The 22785-nt window shown below is 41.8% G+C and overlaps 2 protein-coding genes across 2 annotated transcripts in view; both read left to right on the top strand.

Moving 5' to 3' along the window:
* LOC138946559 (uncharacterized) overlaps positions 1-22785 on the top strand; it is a 77184-nt gene that overhangs the window by 36954 nt on the left and 17445 nt on the right. The gene's annotated exons all lie outside the window — the stretch shown is intronic.
* LOC138946749 (bone morphogenetic protein 1-like) lies at positions 639-21983 on the top strand. Its single transcript, XM_070318152.1, has 7 exons — positions 639-723; positions 1247-1425; positions 1910-2078; positions 9839-10052; positions 18204-18334; positions 20968-20988; positions 21940-21983. Exons 1-7 carry the CDS (start codon positions 639-641, stop codon positions 21981-21983), a joined length of 843 nt encoding a protein of 280 aa, XP_070174253.1.

Raw genomic sequence — 22785 nt, 5'->3', positions numbered from 1 at the left:
AACTGGATTCAACCTGACATGGATTTCTTGTAAGTTCTTTAGTAAACGTGTTTTGCGCCAGCCTTTACGAAACGTTTTCTGGGGAGTTTGACCTTGTGAAGTTTGGGTGTCATTTGATGTATCATTATTATGAAGCACGCGGCCTGATCAACTTGAAAACGGTTCATACATATTTTCATTTATTTCATTTTAATTATTATTATATTGATTATCCTAATGCTAGGAAATTCGGGTCGCTTCCTCCCAGTGGAAAGCTAGCAGCAAAAAGAGTCGTGCTACCCAGATGTGTCCGTGATTATGTGTAACCAGCCACTTTCACTGCTAGAAAAATTACTTAGACGGGCCAGTATCTCTCCCACCACGTGTAGAATACATATTGATACGAACAGTACTTGAGATACCGGTGTAACACGAAATATTTACTCCACGAAAAATGTACTCCAGAGTAAAAAATTTTGTACGAAATTCTTACTCCGAGTACACCTTTCGTACGAGAAAAGAACTCCCCAATGCACGAACAAATTACTCCCTTCAAGAAATGTTTACTCCCCTTTTTTTTAACTTTCAGTAACAATTTCGTTCGCGAAAATGGGATGCGGGCGAAGGGACAATGCCAATATGTGACCTCGCGCAAACGAATGTCGCGCTACCCTCCTTCCACCCCTTCTACCACCAAGAGAGTAAACATGTCGTACACCTGGCCTGAGAAAGTAAATTACTCGTGTTAGGGTGAAGTAATGTATTCGTTATTTATTCTTCAGGGGAGTAACATTTTTGTACGAAATGTTTACTCGGAACTCACCTGTCGTGTGGAGTAATTTTCTCGTGTAATGGGGTAGTACTTTTTTCGTAAAGGGAGTAACATTTTCGAACGAAAGTTTTACTCCGGAGTAAAAATCTCGTGGGAGTAATTTTCTCGTGTTACACCGGCAGCTCTATATTCATGAAGTAAACGTTTTCTCTCTGAAGCAGCAAATATATATGTGCCTAGTCCTGTTTATAAATGCCCGTTATTATTATTATTATCATTATACAGTGTGTTTTTCTTTTGTGACTTGTGTCCTGTAGATGTCGGAGATGTGAAGCTTCCTTTCTGTACTTTGCAAATCGAGTTTCGTTTATTATAGTTTTTTCTGATGTTGTGTTTCCTGTAGGTACATTTGTGACATTGCTCATAGGAAAAAATGGCGTCGGTCGGCCTACCTTTAACACTATTTTTTTTAAACAGCCTAACTGTATCTTTCAGCGTGTCTGGAGACCTTCAAGTCCGACTCAGGAATCATTCAGTCCCCAGCATCAACAGGCGGCAGTCGGGAGTGTGTCTTCATCATAGACATAGAGAAGCCCAGCGGCTACTTTGTGCAGCTGGAGTTTCTGGGGTTTCATCTGGGGAGCGATGGGGACCACTGCAAGGCCTTCGTTGAGGTACACGGATGGTGCTGGTGTTAGTGGTGCTGGTGTTAGTGGTGTTAGTGGTGCTGGTGTTAGTGGTGAGGGTGGTGGTGATAGTGGTTGTGTGTGTGTGGGGTGTGTGTGAGGGGGGGTTATGTGTGTGCCTGTGTGTGTGGGGGGGGCTTGTGTGTATGTATTTGTGAGTATGTGTGTATGTGTTTGTGAGTATGTGTGTGTGTGTGTGTGTGTATATGTGTGTGTGTGTGATTGTGTGTGAGTGTGTGCGTTTGTGTGCGCGTACATGAGGTTATATATGTGTGAGTGGGTGTGTTGTGTGTTTGTGTATGTGTCTGTGTTTGTGTGTGTGTGTGTGTGTGTGTGTGTGTGTGTGTGTGTGTGTGTGTGTGTGTGCCCTTGTGTTTTTGTGTCTGTGTGCCTGTCCGTCTGCCTGTCTGTCCGTCTGTCTGTCTATCTGTCTTCCTGTCTCTCGGTTTATGTTTGACATACCTGTTTTCAGGTGCGTGACGGCGGTTTCCAAGGATCCCCGTTGCTAGGGCAACGTTACTGTGGAAACAAACTCCCCACTGTGCTGCCGTCATCACAGAACATGATGTGGATTCGTTACGTCACCGACGGATCTGACCCAAAGACCGGATTCCGCGCCAACTATACACCAACAAAAATAAGTAGGTCTTACCTACCACGACTGCTTCTACCATGGTGATACTGCTACTGTACTGCTACAAGGACTACTACTGCTACTTTACTCGATGTCAGAAGTAAATACAAGATTAAATGTCCCCAGGGGCCGGTTTCATAGCTCAGCAACATAGTCGGTCAACTGCAGTTGAAATAGTGAAGTCGGGTTGGTTCGATTGTCAGTGTGTGCACTTTGATACCATAACACGGGTCACTGTAATGCGTTCAGAATGCTACCGAGTTCAGACTACGCATTCGACCTTGTTGACCTTGTTTAACCCCCCCCCCCCCTCCCTTCCATAGAATTTATTATCGAGCTCAGGTACTTTACATTCATGGGGTCAAATTCGTTTAACCAATGTTTTGATTCAAACTTAGAAGTTTGCTTCCTTCTAAAATGCCATCTCTTCTCATTCAAGGGACGCAATCACTCCGTGCATAGTTTTGAAGAAATCGAATTTTGAGGTGAAATCGATTAGATTTCACCACCAATTTACTTCACTTGCAAGAAACTTACATGCTTTTCTTCCTTTTAAATAAGTGTACTTCTTTAATTTTACCAGGAAACAACATTTCAGTCTCCAGTATATATATATCGAATGCGGCGTAATCTGAACTCGGGAGAAATCTGAACGCATATTGCACCAGAAATGGCTTCTTCATTTCCTTTTTAGCTACTGTCAAAGGAAGCCACTCGACAACGAATCACACATGGCTTCAAATAGTTTTGGCATAGAAATAGTCTCACGGTGTGCACGTGTATCTATACATATAATAAAAGAGAGTGTCTGTCTGTCTGTCTGTGGTCGCCATACCTCTGAGATGGCAAGAGGCAGGAACAAGATAGTGTGCACGTACACTCCCTAGGTGCCGCAGATGTGCACCTGGGTTTTAGTTTCTTGATTCATTGTTTCCTTTCTCAGATTATGGAACTCCCATTTATTGAATACAGCCTATATGGTGCAAGACCAGTTCAGTGCCTACTGTTCACCTGTAGCAAGCACATCATGCCAGTGATATTAGAGACTCGCTGTTGCTCCTATGAGGGGAAGAAATGAAGAATGAAATATTAACTGGACAGTTCCGGAAATTTCTAGAAGGTAAGGGAGATAACTCTTTTTTGTCTGTGGTCGCCATACCTCTGAGATGGCAAGAGGCAGGAACAAGATAGTGTGCACGTACACTCCCTAGGTGCCGCAGATGTGCACCTGGGTTTTAGTTTCTTGATTCATTGTTTCCTTTCTCAGATTATGGACCTCCCATTTATTGAAGACCAGTTCAGTGCCTACTGTTCACCTGTAGCAAGCACATCATGCCAGTGATATTAGAGACTTGCTATTGCTCCTATGAGGGGAAGAAATGAAGAATGAAAAATTACCTGGACAGTTCCGGAAATTTCTAGAAGGTAAGGGAGATAACTGTTCACCTGTAGCAAGCACATCATGCCAGTGATATTAGAGACTTGTTATTGCTCCTATGAGGGGAAGAAATGAAGAATGAAAAATTAACTGGACAGTTCCGGAAATTTCTAGAAGGTAAGGGAGATAACTCTTTTTTGTCTGTGGTCACCATACCTCTGAGATGGTGAGAGGCAGGAACAAGTAGGGGAGACCGGGGCTAGTCCGCCTACTTTTATGCTTTTGGTAGCATAACTGGCGAGTTTGATGAACTAAAAGACTGATTTTTATTTTACATCAAGACAAATGTGTAGCTGATACCAATGTGCACAGTTTTTATGTGCGCATGAACATTTGTTGTAGCCTACATACTGCTTTAAGTAGACCTACCCTAACGTAGGCGAACTTGCCCCAAGTCGGGGTAAGTCCGCCTACATGGTGGGGCAAGTCCGTCGCTCTCATCCCATAGTATGTACAAGACTAGTAGTGGGCAAGCTTTATACACACACGCACGCACGCACACACAGTCAGTCAAACAAGCACCCGATCAGTGGGAAAGCTTTTTTAATTCCCTTCAATATTTAGGTTCAAAAATGCCAATGACAAAATACAAAAGAATGTCGAAAGAATGTAACACAAATCGGCGTCAGTCTTTTTTAGACATGAATCTGCAATCTTTACCATCGAGAATAGATGGAGTCACCATCAGAGACACAGTTATGGCAGATGTAAACTGGACTGTTTCCCACACCTTCACATTCTTCATGGCGGACTTGCCCCATGACAAATAGGCGGACTTGCCCCCGCACGGGCAGGCAACTCTAGTGCCAGATAGCGAGCACAACATGGGAAGGAAGAAGCAAAACTTTCGTCAGAACTCGACCTTAATTAACGCACTTTCACTTGACACCAAGACTAAGTATTTGTTCTCAGAGGTAATGCATCAAAACCTAAGTCAACTGCTATGCATTCATGTTACAAAAATGAAGAAAAACACTTTTTGTGATCTGTACTCACGATATATGGGCGCGCAACCTCTGAACTTCTGCAGAATATGGCGGGAAGTAGGGACACCATTCTCACATGGTGTGAAAGACTAAAAGGTGGCAAACGTAAGAATAAACAAAGACGGATGTGCCCCGGGGGCGGACTAGCCCCGGTCTCCCCTAGTGTGCACGTACACTCCCTAGGTGCCGCAGATGTGCACCTGGGTTTTAGTTTCTTGATTCATTGTTTCCTTTCTCAGATTATGGACCTCCCATTTATTGAAGACCAGTTCAGTGCCTACTGTTCACCTGTAGCAAGCACATCATGCCAGTGATATTAGAGACTTGCTATTGCTCCTATGAGGGGAAGAAATGAAGAATGAAAAATTAACTGGACAGTTCCGGAAATTTCTAGAAGGTAAGGGAGATAACTGTTCACCTGTAGCAAGCACATCATGCCAGTGATATTAGAGACTTGCTATTGCTCCTATGAGGGGAAGAAATGAAGAATGAAAAATTAACTGGACAGTTCCGGAAATTTCTAGAAGGTAAGGGAGATAACTCTTTTTTGTCTGTGGTCGCCATACCTCTGAGATGGCAAGAGGCAGGAACAAGATAGTGTGCACGTACACTCCCTAGGTGCCGCAGATGTGCACCTGGGTTTTAGTTTCTTGATTCATTGTTTCCTTTCTCAGATTATGGACCTCCCATTTATTGAATACAGCCTATATGGTGCAACACCAGTTCAGTGCCTACTGTTCACCTGTAGCAAGCACATCATGCCAGTGATATTAGAGACTCGCTATTGCTCCTATGAGGGGAAGAAATAAAGAACGAAAAATTAACTGGACAGTTCCGGAAATTTCTAGAAGGTAAGGGAGATAACTGTTCACCTGTAGCAAGCACATCATGCCAGTGATATTAGAGACTTGCTATTGCTCCTATGAGGGGAACAATGAAGAATGAAAAATTAACTGGACAGTTCCGGAAATTTCTAGAAGGTAAGGGAGATAACTCTTTTTTGTCTGTGGTAGCCATACCTCTGAGATGGCAAGAGGCAGGAACAAGATAGTGTGCACGTACACTCCCTAGGTGCCGCAGATGTGCACCTGGGTTTTAGTTTCTTGGTTCATTGTTTCCTTTCTCAGATTATGGACCTCCCATTTATTGAATACAGCCTATATGGTGCAAGACCAGTTCAGTGCCTACTGTTCACCTGTAGCAAGCACATCATGCCAGTGATATTAGAGACTCGCTATTGCTCCTATGAGGGGAAGAAATGAAGAATGAAAAATTAACTGGACAGTTCCGGAAATTTCTAGAAGGTAAGGGAGATAACTCTTTTTTGTCTGTGGTCGCCATACCTCTGAGATGGCAAGAGGCAGGAACAAGATAGTGTGCACGTACACTCCCTAGGTGCCGCAGATGTGCACCTGGGTTTTAGTTTCTTGATTCATTGTTTCCTTTCTCAGATTATGGACCTCCCATTTATTGAATACAGCCTATATGGTGCAAGACCAGTTCAGTGCCTACTGTTCACCTGTAGCAAGCACATCATGCCAGTGATATTAGAGACTCGCTATTGCTCCTATGAGGGGAAGAAATGAAGAAAGAAAAATTAACTGGACAGTTCCGGAAATTTCTAGAAGGTAAGGGAGATAACTCTTTTTTTTTGTATCCAAACAAAGGAGGTAAAGCTAATGATAATGGGATAGCGAGCGTCTTAAATTGCTACAGGGCTCCGCTTACTCCCGGGCGAAGCCGGGCTTAACTGCTAGTGTATTTCAATTTTGTGTACTGAATGAACCCTGATCCTCTTAATGCAAATCCCCGGTTTTACTCGGGTGATAACAATAACATTAGTGATTAAAAACATAAACATGTTAACAAATTTGATGCGTTTGGCGTCACACACAGATAAATCCCCCCCCCCCTCAACAAATAACTCTAGTGTTATAAACGCACAGGTCTTTAGTTATGTTTAATAAATCCTTAAACTTATAAGAGGTCCTGATTTGGCCTATATGGTCCGCTGGATCCAAAAAGCAACAACTAACTAACTAACTAACTTAAACTTATAAATCGTGTTTACGAAAAAAAACCATATGGCGGGGGTCTCCTTTGAGATTAAGAAAACAACATGTAGCAGAGATCAATACATTCTCATTTCATTGTATCATTCTAAGAACCTTACCAATGGTATAACTTCTTCTTCTTTTGCGTTGGTGGGCTGAAACTCCCACGTACACTCGTGTTTTTTTGCACCAGTGGGATCTTACGTGTATGACCGTTTTTACCCCGCCATTTAGGCAGCCACACGCCGCTTTTGGAGGAAGCATGCTGGCTGGGTATTTTCGTGTTTCTATAACCCACCGAACTCTGACATGGATTACAGGATCGTTTTCATGCGCACTTGGTCTTGTGCTTGCGTGTACACACGAAGGGGGATAAGCCACTAGCAGGTCTGCACATAAGTTGACCTGGGAGATCGGAAAAATCTCCACACTTAACCCATCAGGCGGCCGCGGCTGGGATTTGAACCCTCAACCTTCCGATTAAGAGAAGTTCCGTTTTAGATAAGAGCGAAAACTGTTTGAGTTATAAGCCTGTGACTAAGGTGACCCTCACACTGTTACCAGACACTCCCCGGACTTATATTAAGCCTAGCGCAGAACCGCGCGAGGTGACATGCGACTCATTTCGTGGTGGAGGGTTACATTTGATAAAACTTTAATGAACTTTCCTTTTGCTTGAAAATCATTGTGTTGTTTTCGTTTCTTTATAATGTTTACATTTATTTTCCTCTGACTCTAAAAGGCTGATATGATGGTCATTGAAATTTCGTATGTCTTATAGATCTGATAAACAAAGGGAAGTTAGCTTGCTTACTTGCAAAGTGAAAGCTTGCGGCGATAATCCTTTTTGAGGATGCGAGTCGCTTGTTCATTTTTGGCTCACGTAAGTGTCGCCCATGCGATGATAAACGTTGTCTGTCTGTGCGTGTGTGTGTGTGTGTGTGTGTGTGTGTGTGTGTGTGTGTGTGTGTGTGTGTGTGTGTGTGTGTGTGTGTGTGATAGAAACTTTAACATTTGAAGACGTCACATTATGGCGTAAGAGGGTTAGACGTCACGCGAAGGAATTACTGAAAGTCTCGGTCATTGTTATTTTGAGCGGGCCGAGACTAGTTGGCAGTCGTGTCCCTGTAATTATCCTACATACGTGAGAGAGACACCCGTGAGATAATAATCGTTCAAATCACACGTGTGTATATCATGTAAATGAGGTCATGTCAAGCAAGTCTGGCAGGGACCTGTTTTTCCACTGCTTATGATGCCAAAGTCACCGAGACAAACGTCATTATAGAAACAAAAATTGCGCTCGCTAATTACCCTCGATGAATATTAAAAACTAACACGTCACGCCACACTTTCAGAGTGACGTTGCATTGCTTTGACGCAATAGATTGCACGAGGCTTTAGAAGAGATCGTGGTTCCAAAACAAGCGTCTTCAATTTAGCTGCCTCGTCTGCAAGACATTTTCAGTAAAATACACGTAAATACAGTATGTAGGATAAACAGAATACTACATGGCTTGCTGTGTCGTACCAGATTTACACTCGTTGCTTTTTCAAATAGTGAACAGCTCGCTTTCGCTCGCAGTTCAATATTTTAAGAAAAAAACCTCGTGTAAAGCTGGTACGACACAGCAAGCCATGTAGTATTCTCTATGTAGGCTACATGCAGACAAACAGATCTAGATCTAGTGTCTCGCTTTCTTGCACAGTGTCACCTATGTTTGTCACTGTTTGTCGATTTCTTACGTGAGCCTTGAAGGCTTCGCCTCTTGTTTAACGCTTGTTATTATCTCTGGTGCCAGGACACTGGTTCCGCATTACTCCCACTTACTGTTTTACACATGGTGTACGCACTTAAAGCGCTTGCTTGCCTTTGTCTATCAGATCTTTAAATACATGTATACCGAGCAACAAAAGAAACGCGAACAAATCTGCAATGTTTGATTGAAAAAATCTCAAAGAATTATGGAGTTAGAATTATCAAACCACACAATTGTGATGAAGGCATGTTTGACCTAGCTGTTGCATGATTATTTTGATGCTGCGACTGTTTTAATACACGGGACTAGTAGGTTTAACGTTAACGAAGTTTTGGAGGTCTCGCTCAGTCAGCCTTCATCGCGCTCTCTGGCCACTGATCGGACACTGGTTGCTTCCAATGATGTTCCTGGTAGTGTCAGCGGCTGAATTGAATCGATGTCGAAGACGTTGTGGCAGGAAATTGCGATCTTGTCTTATTGGGGTAATGCAAAAAATCCACCGCGTTGCATAACTGCAGTGCTTTCAATGTCACCAGAACATTGCAGAAGGTGATAAACTGTTGGAATATGCACGTTTAAAGCACATGCCAGCGCTTCTGGATCACCCCCAGCTTTAAATCGATATGGCAGTTTGGTGGTGTCAATTTTGGCATCCTGGCTGTTTCAAAAGTGAGACTGGCAGCAAGCGTGCCATGGTCTCTTTTGATTGCTAATGCATTGGTGAACACATCTCACACATCAGATTTCTCCTGCTCTACTTGCACGTGCTGCGAGCGCGCATTATGTGTTTAACGATAAACCTGCTTGTCCCGTGTGTTAAAACAGTCACAGCATCAAAATAATCACACAAAAGCAAGGTCAAACATGCCTTCATTAAACTTTTTGTGGTTTCATAATTCTAACTCTTTAATTATTGGAGATTTTGTCAATCAAACAATGACGAAGTTTTTCGCGTTTCTTTTGTTGCTCGGTATATATAAGCGCTTTTCTACATTTATTTAATACTAGCAGTTAAGCCTGGCTTCGCCCGGGAGTAAGCCGCGGAGCCCTGTAGCAATTTAAGACGCTCGCTATCCTATTATCATTAGCTTTACCTCCTTTGTTTGGATACAAAAAAGAGTTATCTCCCTTACCTTCTAGAAATTTCCGGAACTGTCCAGTTAATTTTTCTTTCTTCATTTCTTCCCCTCATAGGAGCAATAGCGAGTCTCTAATATCACTGGCATGATGTGCTTGCTACAGGTGAACAGTAGGCACTGAACTGGTCTTGCACCATATAGGCTGTATTCAATAAATGGGAGGTCCATAATCTGAGAAAGGAAACAATGAATCAAGAAACTAAAACCCAGGTGCACATCTGCGGCACCTAGGGAGTGTACGTGCACACTATCTTGTTCCTGCCTCTTGCCATCTCAGAGGTATGGCGACCACAGACACACACACACACGGACAGACACTCTCTTTTATTATATGTATAGATAGATGTATAGATTCTCTACGTAGGTCTTAATTACGTTGTGTGTTTCAAGCCTGTGACAGGGTGGTCCTGAGAGCAGACAGGGGTACCTTCACCTCGCTGCTGTACCCAAACAACTACCCAGACCTGATGAACTGTTCCTGGGAGATAAAAGCCGAGCCTAATCACGTGATCGAGTTGACCTTTGACACCTTCATGCTGGAGGGACCGGGTCAATGCCCATACGACTGGGTGGAAATACATGATGGTGCAACGCTTCTCGGCAAGTGAGTGTCTTTCTTAGGAATTAATAGTATTAATCCAACAACAGATAGACTGCCAATGTTTCAACATTCAGAATATTTTATTTTATTTTTATGTTTAATTATTAACAAAAACAAGAGGCGAAGTCTTAAAGGCTCACGTAAGAAATCGACAAACAGTAACACAAACTCAATCACTCCGTCACACATACACACACACACACACACACACACACACACACACACACACACACACACACACACACACACACACACACACAGTAAGCATAGGTGACACTGTGCAAGAAAGCGAGACACTAGATCTAGATCTGTCTGTCTGCATGTAGCCTGTAACTTACAGGGACACGACTGCCAACTAGTCTCGGCCCGCTCAAAATAACAATGACCGAGACTTTCAGTAATTCCTTCGCGTGACGTCTAACCCTCTTACGCCATAATGTGACGTCTTCAAATGTTAAAGTTTCTACCACAGACATACACATGCACACACGCACACACGCACAGACAGACAAAGTTACGATCGCATAGGCTACACTTTCGTGAGCCAAAAAGACCACTGTGTCAAACTGTAAGTGTAACGTTTTATTTGGTCAATAATTAAACGTTCCGATAGCCTGCAATTCTTGTTTTTTGATTTTTTGACTTATCAGTCGTTAGAGTAGACAAATGGTCAATTAGCCTCGTCTATTTTTAAAGCGTCAACAACTCTGTTTGATGTTTGTTGTTTGTTTCTTGTTCAAGAAGACATAGGGTCATTCGAGAACGCAACTCAGAAATAATCCTCAGTACCATTTACCATCAGTGTTTGTATAATGTGCCTTTTTTGTTCACTGCAAAGACCTATACGTCGAAGTTTTTGGCTCACGTAAGTGTAGCCTATGCGATGATAAACTTTGTCTGTCTGTGCGTGCGTGCGTATACTCCGTCACGGCGGAGGGCTGACCGTGCACCCAAAAGCGGACTCTACCAAATGGGTATTTTTTGAAAGCTTGGGACCTGCCGAACATAAAAATCGATGTTAACAAGAAATATTCAAGGGCGCACTTTCTCTTCTCAGTCAAAATTCAACTATACCCTGAAGAGTGATGCACGAGCATTTCAGACGCTTGCCTCTGAAAAAAGAAGTTCTCAGCCAAATTACGAACTCAAACTGGTACGTTTTACATATAAATGTGTTAGTTGGTATCTTTTGATTATCACAAAACAATTTGCGACTGCTTTGGCCGAGGATGCTGGTGACAGTATCATTATTATGAACCCTACCCTAAATCCAGGAAAGACGTCGTCCAAAATGTAGGTAAGTTTTGATTAAAAATAAATTCACACAAGACTAGTATTGTTGTTTGGCTTCAATGGATATATTTTCGTCAAGTATGATGTCTTTACATAATATCTGTATAATATGAATGGATTTGAACCATATACTATGTCATTATGACCTTCCAATCTTCCTAACCCCCAGCCCAGTAAAGCGTGCGAGACGTTTCCTGAACAAATGTCGCTTTGTGGTGCGAGTTCAGTGTGACATGATTAGTTTCCAGAACCCCATTTCTGACTTTCAAAGTTTATCTACATACATTTAGCAATGCACGAGCAAAATATGACAACTTAATGGTGCCTTTTGGTTTAATGCTATGGTAAAATTGCTAGTGATAGTGTTTACAGCTTGAAACAAAACATAACAGATGGGAATAGTCTTCCTCAATCTGGTTCAGAGCATAATGTATTTTTATTTTCAGAGGTAGCATTATTTCTGATAAGAGCTAGAGCCAATATAATGATGCTGAATATTTGAAAAATGAACTTTGTGACTCATCTGAGTAGCAAGAGAGCCTTCGTGATCGTCAGCGTAAGGCTGGCTGTCTTCAAGGCAATTCCTAGATGAACAACTTAACACTGCGTTCGATTATTCGCCCGTTTCTTAAGCTAGAGCTTTGAGACTTTACACGCGTCTAGGGCTACATGTACGCTTTACAATACGTAAAATATAGTTGACTCTCGCGTTATTTAAAGGTCACAACAAGGTCATTAACAGGCAAAAACGAGGGAAAACCGAGGGAAAGTACCATTTTCTGCAACTGTTTGCAAGAAAAAGATTTCAAATTCAATTGTTTCCTGGGATTAACGCATCTCTAGACATGACAATCATCCGATTATCAGACATCAATTGTGGAGGTCACGACAAGGTCATTACCGGGTAAAAACGAGGGAAACCCAAGGGAAAATACCATTTTCTGCAACTTGTGTGTAAGTAAAAGCTTTCAAACTCCATCTTCTTCTGGTATTGGCGCATCTCTAGGCATGACAATCATCTGATTAACAGTCCTCAATTTTCAAGGTCACAACAAGGTCATTACCAGATAGAACCGAGAGAAAACCGAGGGAAATACCATTTTCTACAATTTTTTTGTAAGTAAGAGCTTATAAACTCCATCTTCTTCTGGGATTAGCGCTGATTTCAATGACCCTGAAGTCCGAGGAAAGTTTTCTTGACCCATGCCTACTTTGAAGGTCATGACAAGGTCACATTTACACGTTTTCTATTTGGGAATATCTTTTTACGGTCAAATAAAATACTTTCTGGACGTCAGCTATTTTCGAAGCTAAAGCTTAATTACAACTTTACACACGTCTTGGGATTTATGAGACATAACGCAAATATTGTTGACTCTCGTAATATTTAAAGGTCACACAACAAGGTCATCACCAGGTAAAACCGAAGAAAAACCGAGGGAAAGTACCATTTTCTGCAACTGTTTGTAAGAATGAACTTTCAAATTCAATTGTTTCCTGGGATTAGCGCATCTCTAGACATGACAATCATCTGATTAACAGTCATGAATTGTGGAGGTCACGACAAGGTCATTACCGGGGAAAACCGAGGGAAAATACCATTTTCTGCAACTTGTGTGTAAGTAAATGCTTTCAAAACTCCATCTTCTTCTGGTATTGGCGCATCTCTAGACATGACAATCATCTGATTAACAGTCCTCAATTTTCAAGGTCACAACAAGGTCATTACCAGATAAAACCGATGGAAAACCGAGGGAAAATACCATTTTCTGCAACTTTTTTATAAGTAAGAGCTTATAAACTCCATCTTCTTCTAGGATTAGCGCTGATTTCAATGACCCTGAAGTCTTTGGAAAGTTTTCTTGACCCATGCAATGTTTGAAGGTCATGACAAGGATGGGATTTTACACACGTCTAGGGCATTATAAGACATGAAACAAATATTGTTGACTCTCGTAATATTTAAAGGTCACACAACAAGGTCATTACTGGGTAAAACGACGGAAAATATATCAACTTTATGACTCGTCTGAGTGCCAGGACAGCCGGTGTGATCCTCAGAGTCAGGCTTGCAGACCGCAAGGCTATCGGTAGATGAACACCTTAACATTGACTTTTTCTTCTCTATCCCCTTCTCTTCTACCCCTATTACATCCAGCCCCGCCCACCCCCCTAGAGCCTCTGTGGGCGAAGGAAGATGTCATGAATCTGCCTCAACAGCTTTAGCTTAGAAAATAGCCGAACACAAATAGAAAACGTGTAAACTTGACCTTGTCATGACCTTCAAACTAGGCATGGGCCAAGAAAACTTTCCTCGGACTTCAGGGTCATAGAAATCAGCGCTAATCCCAGAAGAAGATGGAGTTTATAAGCTCTTACTTACAAAAAAGTTGTAGAAAATGGTATTTTTTCTCGGTTTTCTCTCGGTTCTATCTGGTAATGACCTGGTTGTGACCTTGACAATTGAGGACTGTTAATCAGATGATTGTCTTGCCTAGAGATGCGCCAATACCAGAAGATGGAGTTTGAAAGCTTTTACTTTCACACAAGTTGCAGAAAATGGTATTTTCCCTCGGTTTTCCCTCGTTTTTGCCCGGTAATGACCTTGTCGTGACCTCCACAATTGATGTCTGATAATCGGATGATTGTCATGTCTAGAGATGCGTTAATCCCCCCAAAATAATTGAATTTGAAAGCTTTTTCTAACAAACAGTTGCAGAAAATGGTACTTTCCGTCGGTTTTCCCTCGTTTTTGCCTGGTAATGACCTTGTTGTGACCTTTAAATAACGCGAGAGTCAACTATATTGTATGTATTGTAAAGCGTTCATGTAGCCCTAGACGCGTGTAAAGTTTCAAAGCTCTAGCTTAAGAAACGGGCGAATAATCGAACGCAGTGTTAAGTTGTTCATCTAGGAATTGCCTTGAAGACAGCCAGCCTTACGCTGACGATCACGAAGGCTCTCTTGTTACTCAGATGAGTCACAAAGTTCATTTTTCAAATATTCAGCATCATTATATTGGCTCTAGCTCTTATCAGAAATAATGCTACCTCTGAAAATAGAAATACATTATGCTCTGAACCAGATTGAGGAAGACTACTCCCATCTGTTATGTTTTGTTTCAAGCTGTAAACACTATCACTAGGATTTTTTACCATAGCATTAAACCAAAAGGCACCATTAAGTTGTCATATTTTGCTCGTGCATTGCTAAATGTATGTAGATAAACTTCGAAAGTCAGAAATGGGGTTCTGGAAACTAATCATGTCACACTGAACTCGCACCACAAAGCGACATTTGTTCAGGAAACGTTTCGCACGCTTTACTGGGCTGGGGGTTAGGAAGATTGGAAGGTCATAGTGACATAGTATATGGTTCACATCCATTCATATTATACAGATATTATGTAAAGACATCATACTTGACGAAAATATATCCATTGAAGCCAAACAACAATACTAGTCTTGTGTGAATTTATTTTTAATCAAAACTTACCTACATTGTGGACGACGTCTTTCCTGGATTTAGGGTAGGGTTCATAATAATGATACTGTCACCAGCATCCTCGGCCAAAGCAGTCGCAAATTGTTTTGTGATAATCAAAAGATACCAACTAACACATTTATATGTAAAACGTACCAGTTTGAGTTCGTAATTTGGCTGAGAACTTCTTTTTTCAGAGGCAAGCGTCTGAAATGCTCGTGCATCACTCTTCAGGGTATAGTTGAATTTTGACTGAGAAGAGAAAGTGCGCCCTTGAATATTTCTTGTTAACATCGATTTTTATGTTCGGCAGGCCCCAAGCTTTCAAAAAATACCCATTTGGTTGAGTCCGCTTTTGGGTGCACGGTCAGCCCTCCGCCGTGACGGAGTAGTATGTATGTATGTATGTATGTATGTATACATGTATGTGTGTATGTCTGTGGTAGAAACTTTAACATTTCCGAGTCTATGGATTACGTCAGTCTCGGTCAAAAGTGTTCGACGTGTGTGATAGAAACTATTTGAAGACGTCACATTATGACGTAAGAGGGTTAGACGTCACGCAAAGGAATTACTGAAAGTCTCGGTCATTGTTATTGTGAGCGGGCCGAGACTTCTTGGCAGATCCAGGGTCTCGCTTTCTTGCATAGTTTCACCTATGCTTACTGTGTGTGTGTGTGTGTGTGTGTGTGTGTGTGTGTGTGTGTGTGTGTGTGTGTGTGTGTGTGTGTGTGTGTGTGTGTATGTGTGACGGAGTGATTGAGTTTGTGTTACTGTTTGTCGATTTCTTACGTGAGCCTTGAAGGCTTCGCCTCTTGTTTTTAAATGTTTCGTTTTGTCTAGAATCAACCTCTCTCCTTTATCTTGCTCTTCTCGATTTTGGAACGTCAGCGGTTCCAATCATTTAATTACCATGACATTTAGTGTGAAATGTGTCAAGTTGTTCAACTTACTACTCAAGCCAAACATCCCTGTATTTTGATGTACTTTTGAATGTGAAAATAATATGTTTTATTTTTAAGTTTACCGGTGAGTTCTTAATAGGTATTCAGTATTGGAGGTGTTCCGTCCACAGGGGCGGATCACATAATTTTTAGGGTGGGGGGTGGGGTCCAATTTCATTTTTTAGGGGCAATTCGACGACGCGAAGCGATTAGTTGAGAGCGTGAAGCGTTCGAAACCTCATATAGGGGGGTCCGGGTGCATGCCCCCCCCCCCCCCCCCGAACATGTTTGATACAAACAAGGAACATGGAGCAAACTGGTGCCTTCTGAACCACGAAACTTCCCCTGATACACCTTCCAAAAATTAAATTTAAGAAGACAAATTTAGATCAAAACAAGGACAATTGATCGATCTGGTGTAACCTGAGCCAACTATACTGTTCAAAAAAAGAAACGCATAGTTGCTACTTGCCAAATTTGTTTTATTTTTCGAAAAAATTAACAGAAAATCCAATATTTAGATTATTTGTTTGAAATTTGGTATGGACACAGTTGAATGCACACACAGTTCATTTGCATCTTCAAATCAATCAGTCAATCAATACGATTGGGTGCCGAGGCTGTGACTGCCTTGAGCAGCAACAACTGCCCGGCACCTTCTGGGCATGGACTGGATCAGATGCCGGATATCTTGCTGTGGGATGGTGTCCCACTCCTCCTGAAGTGCCTGCAATAGATCGCGGTGATTTGCCGGCGCTTCTTCTCGCCTGCGCACACGTCTGTCCAATTCATCCCAGAGGTGTTCTATCGGGTTCATGTCTGGCGACATGGATGGCCAGGGAAGCACCTGGACATGGTGGTCGGTGAGGAACTGGGTGGTGAGTCGTGCTGTGTGCGGGCGAGCGTTGTCCTGCTGGAATATGGCATCCTGGTCAGCCAGAAGAGGAAGGGCGTATGTGCGCAGAATTTCCTCCACGTATCGCTGGGCAGTTATGCGCCCTTGGACGTGCACCAGGGTGCTCCTTCCAGCGGTATTGATCGCCCCCCACACCATGACGCCTCCACCACCATGAACGGGTGCCTCATCCACACAGTTGGGCGCGTAACGTTCGTTTACTCTCCGGTAGACCCTCCTCCGACCATCATGTCGCTGGAGCAGGAAGTAGGACTCGTCGCTGAACCACACGTGTCTCCAGTGATTCCGGACGGTCCAGCGAAGGTGCTGGTTGCCCCACTGCACTCGGTTCTGGCGATGGCGGCGGGTGAGGACAGCTCCTCTGTGAGGTCTGCGAGCTCTCAAACCAGCTTCATGCAGGCGGTTCCGCACGGTCTGGTCCGATAATCGGTGTGGCCCGGGGAGAGCCTGGACAGAAGATGAGGCCGACAGGAAACGATTCCGGAGGTGGCGGAGCCGTATGAAGCGGTCGTGAGCAGCAGTTGTCGCCCTTGGTCTTCCCGCTCGTGGCAAGTCAGCAACGGAGCCAGTGGCTTGAAACCTGACCCACAGTCTACTGATGGTGCTCTGGGACACGTGGAAGTGCCTGGCGATTGCACTTTGACTTTGGCCTGCTTGTAAACGACCCAATGCAATTTGGCGGTCTTCTCTGCTCAATCGGGCCATCTTTCGTCGCTGAATTGTCGTCTGATTTCTTTGTGGCGAACAATCCGCTTTTATGGGTTTTGGAAGACATGGTGAGAGCTCAATATTCCCCGAGTTTCACGAGATTACACTGAAGCATGACGAGTGGTCATGCCAAATGAGCAATTTTGACATTGTAGCCACTGATAACGCATGCGTCACGTGCAGAGCTCACTTGTGGCAATGGACGAAAGGTCGACGACCAGATAAACATTTTCTGCAGTTTGGTGGATATCCTTGTAGCCATATAACTAAATTAACCAAATATTACAAGGTATGCGTTTCTTTTTTTGAACAGTATATATATCCAACTACTTTCTGAAATCGCCACTTAGACAAGAAAAGCTGGCTCCTAGGGGGGTCAGGGGGCATGCTGCTCCGAAAATTGTTTGATCAAAATCAAGGAAAATAGAGCAATCTTGTGCAATCTGAGCCTTAAGTTTTTTAAACTTTTTTCTCTTTTTTTTTTCCTTCTCATTTTTAGGGTTTTGTTTAGGCTGGGGGGGGGGGGGGGGGGAGGGGGGTCCGGAAACCCCGGACCCCCCCCCCCCCCTGGATCTGCTCCTGGTCCGCATATTTATACAGTGGAACCCCCCTTTTAAGACCACCAAATTTAAGACTACCTCCCTTTCAAGACCCTGTTTTCTCAGACTTTCTGTGCACAACCTCAGTAAGTTTACCTCTATTTTAAGACTACCTCCTTTTTAAGACCTGCTTTTCTCAAATATTTGGATGTTTAAAAAGGGGGGTTCCTCTGTACATAGTCTTAATTATCATTGACTGTTTATACATCAGATTTTGTGGATCTACTGGACCGAACGTGGTGAAGTCATCAAGCAACACAGTGACAGTGACGTTCAGAACGGACAGCATCATAAGTGACAAGGGCTTTACTGCAAACTACATTGCTTACGACCCATTCTCCGGTACGCACATACACTCTTAACAGAAGTGAACACATTTTGAACACATTTCTGCAACAGGTTTTCAACACTTGTTGACACAATTCATAGTTCTACTGGTGAAAGAGGCACGCATACTAAACACAAAGTACTTCTTCTGAACATAGTACGTAGAGGTTACACGCCGAGTCTCAGTGATTATTAAAAATAATGGTCGAAGTTAGCGGATCATGAAAAATGCGAGCTTTAGCGAGCTTTTTCATGACCGCGAACTGAGACTATTATTTTTTATAATCACTGAGACGAGGTGTGTAACCTCTTTATTCCTCCTTTCTTCAGTTATTCAAAGAAAAGAGGAGGTTTTTTGCGAAAGTTTGATCGAATCCTATTCACTCAACCAGTCAACCTGCGCAGGCGATCGATTAATGCGCGGTTGTATAGTTCCGTGCAAATCATTCCATTCTGTTAACACTTCTTGTCAGTTTTCCTATTTTGGACTAAAATCAAGTACACAGATATGCTGTTATTCTGCTGTGGCGGCAAAGGCAGATATTGTGTGTTCTGTATATGTTTTGGTATCGCTTAGGATAATGTTCTTTCGTCAAATGGGACTAGCAGACGAACTTTTGCACCTGTGTTCCAACGTTAAAAACTGTATGAAGTTCAGTTTTCTGGGGAAAATAGTGAATGAAACTGCTTTATGTTGTTTAAATTGATGAGATGTATGCATTTGCAATTGGTTGCGTGTGATCTGTTTATTAAATGAAATATTGTTGAAAACTGACCGTCGGATTGCAGTCTGTTGTCGAAGAAACTGAGTGAAAAGAAGGGGAACTACTCTTGTCGCTAGACAAAGTATGAGTTACTTGCCTTGCGGGAAATTGCTTGTGATGAACGTTTGAGCACGGCAAAATTAATCTAGATTCAGAAAACAACCGAACTCATGGATTTTATATGAAGATTCATGTGTTCAGGCCTGTAGTTGTTATATTAAATGCGGTATGTTTGTATTGTTTGCTCCAGAGATGTATACTTCGTACGTTAAAGCGTTCGGAACTTTTCAGTCGCAAAAAGTAGTACCGAAACAGAACAACTTCTCAACCCATTGCACTATCGAGGATTCAGGCTGTTGCTGGGTCGTTATTTGTTTGGTTGCTGGGTCATTATCGAAAAATAACTACTCCTACAAGTTTACAGAGGTAAAGAATCAGAGGGGGGAATAAATAGTTCTACTGGCGAAAGAGACATCCATATATAACACATATTGCTACTTTTGAACACTATGTGTGTTACTTTTGCCAGCAGATCTATGTTCAATGTCACAAGGAGTTTATAACTGCAACAAAAATGTGTTCAAATTGTGTTCAGTTCTGTTAAGAATGTATTAACTTCTATTGATTGACCAGCATGGTTATGGTTCTCAGTTGGCCTGCCTCACTTTTATGTAAAGTTCAGAGTACACAACTACAAAACATTGTTATACAGTTCGCGTATTTATCTGGTTGGTATATATTTAATTGTTAGCTTATTTGCTCAATTGTCTTTTCACATTTCTGTTTTTGTATCAGTTCACTTAATCTGTCTATTTGTTTGAATACTTTTTGTGTTTGTATCTGGTAGGTACACTTAATTGTTAACTTATTTGATCAGTTTTGGTATTACGTTTCATAACTGCAGACACATTTCTGTTTTTGTGTGTGTGTATCAGTCCGAGTTGATCTTTCCATTAAATGACGATGTTCTCTCCTGAGACAGATGATAGTAAAGGCACAACTTGAAGGTTCTTTCTTTTCTTTATTTTGTGTTTAACGTCGTTTTCAACCGTTCAAGGTTATATCGCGACGGGGAAAGGGGGGAGATGGGATAGAGCCACTTGTTAATTGTTTCTTGTTCACAAAAGCACTAATCAAAAAATTGCTCCAGGGGCTTGCAACGTAGTACAATATATGACCTTACTGGGAGAATGCAAGTTTCCAGTACAAAGGACTTAACATTTCTTACATACTGCTTGACTAAAATCTTTACAAACATTGACTATATTCTATACAAGAAACACTTAAAGGCATATGTACGCGCTCCCGTGTTTACAAAGTGTAGTTTGCCCATAATCGATGTCAAACGCACCATAAGACCATGTAATGACGATATGTCGCCATGCGCGGACCATATACATGCATTACAGCTTGTTCTAGCCTCTGAAAAAGTGAGGATGTCAACAAAGACGCGGAGTTATTTCCCTTGCGTCAACGTTCCCTCTGTTGGCAAATCTATAAATAGGACGATCTAGATCAAAATAAAAATTCAAATATCTCAACATTTAAGGGGTCCTAGACCACAATATCTTGCAGGGAACTTAATTTAGCATGTCTCCAGCTGTTGGTAAAGCAATTAGCGTGTATAGTCATCGAGTACATATGGCTTTAACAAGGGTAAAAGGAGAAACAGAATCCGTTAGTCGCCTCTTACGACATGCTGGGGAGCATCGGGTAAATTCTTCCCCCTAACCCGCGGGGGGCAACTTGAAGGTAAATAATTGGTTTACCAAATGGATGAAGCAAAATTACCTCTCTGTGTGTGTTTCATAAACTTCTATTAACTTTTCTTTCTCTATTTTAATTCTAAAAGCAAAATGATTCAGATTTTCTTTGTGTTTTCAGACGAGCTCACGAGTCAGCCAGGTTTGTATGTTTTGTAATTTCTGAAGTTTAAACAACAAAGAGTTCCTTCCCTTTCTAAATGTTTTAACGTAGAGGGGGGAATCGAGACGAGGGTCGTGGTGTATGTGCGTGTGTGTGTGTGTGTGTGTGTGTAGAGCGATTCAGACTAAACTACTGGACCGATCTTTATGAAATTTGACATGAGAGTTCCTGGGTATGAAATCCCCGAACGATTTTTTTCATTTTTTTGATAAATGTCTTTGATGACGTCATATCCGGCTTTTCGTGAAAGTTGAGGCGGCACTGTCACGCCCTCATTTTTCAACCAAATTGGTTGAAAGTTTGGTCAAGTAATCTTCGACGAAGCCCGGACTTCGGTATTGCATTTCAGCTTGGTGGCTTAAAAATTAATTAATGACTTTGGTCATTAAAAATCTGAAAATTGTAAAAAAAATTTTTTTTTTATAAAACGATCCAAATTTACGTTCATCTTATTCTCCATCATTTTCTGATTCCAAAAACATATAAATATGTTATATTTGGATTAAAAACAAGCTCTGAAAATTAAATATATAAAAATTATTATCAAAATTAAATTGTCCAAATCAATTTAAAAACACTTTCATCTTATTCCTTGTCGGTTCCTGATTCCAAAAACATATAGATATGATATGTTTGGATTAAAAACACGCTCAGAAAGTTAAAACAAAGGGAGGTACAGAAAAGCGTGCTATCCTTCTTAGCGCAACTACTACCCCGCTCTTCTTGTCAATTTCACTGCCTTTGCCATGAGCGGTGGACTGACGATGCTACGAGTATACGGTCTTGCTGAAAAATGGCATTGCGTTCAGTTTCATTCTGTGAGTTCGACAGCTACTTGACTAAATGTTGTATTTTCGCCTTACGCGACTTGTTTTGTTTTCCCTTTATCTCCTTTTCACACCGTTTCCGTTCAGTGTTACTTTTTGTTAGCCTTTGTGTTTGTCGTGAAGAAGCTGTCATCAGCGAACATTTGATAATTATTGTACTGTGCTGTCCTTGTACTGGTGGGTACAGAATTCTTTTGGTTTTTTTAAATTTCTGATGTTTGTCTTTGAGCATGTTTTGGGAATTAAATCATATTGAATTCCTTTGAATATGACCCTTAACATTTAGAATATTGTCAAAATGATTTTAGATTCAATGATGAATATCTAAAAGGAAGACATTCATCAATATCTTAAAATACCAGCAATATCCTTGTCACGCACTGATGCGTGGAAGATGAATACACAGAATCTAAATCAGATACTCACACTCAATCACTCGCTTTCATGCCCTATACTAAACCAGGAAAACTATTTGCAGACCAAATCAATTTAGTCAACCAATAAAGACTTGATCATCACAAACACAACAACATTATCAACTTTCATGCACTCAAACTAAAAAGAAATAACTCAAAGGAAAAATGACTATAACATAATATACTTATATAACTGAAAAAGTGCCAGAATAAACCAATATTGTCAAACACTAAGAAAACAGTTTTCGGAACAATTATCCAGACTCGTTGTTCATTTGCCTGACAAGCCTGCCAGGATCAGTCTCCTAACCAGAATTATCTCATTCGACGACGAGATCGAAGTCAAAGCCGAGAATCCAATCAGTGTCAGATCTTGACCCGGATCAGCCGACGATGAAAACGAGGATGAAGTCGAGAACCCTATCAGTGTTAGCTCACGCACGAGATCATTCGACGACGTAGACGAAGTTCTCGATCAGTGTTAGATCAGGATCAGTCGAAGACGAGAACGCGGACGAAGCTGACCGGTTCCA

Source organism: Littorina saxatilis, linkage group LG14 (assembly GCF_037325665.1).
Source record: "Littorina saxatilis isolate snail1 linkage group LG14, US_GU_Lsax_2.0, whole genome shotgun sequence".
NCBI classification, from domain to species: Eukaryota; Metazoa; Mollusca; class Gastropoda; order Littorinimorpha; family Littorinidae; genus Littorina; species Littorina saxatilis.
Note: the sequence above shows the minus strand (reverse complement) of the source record. Positions and strands in the feature narration are given on the sequence as shown.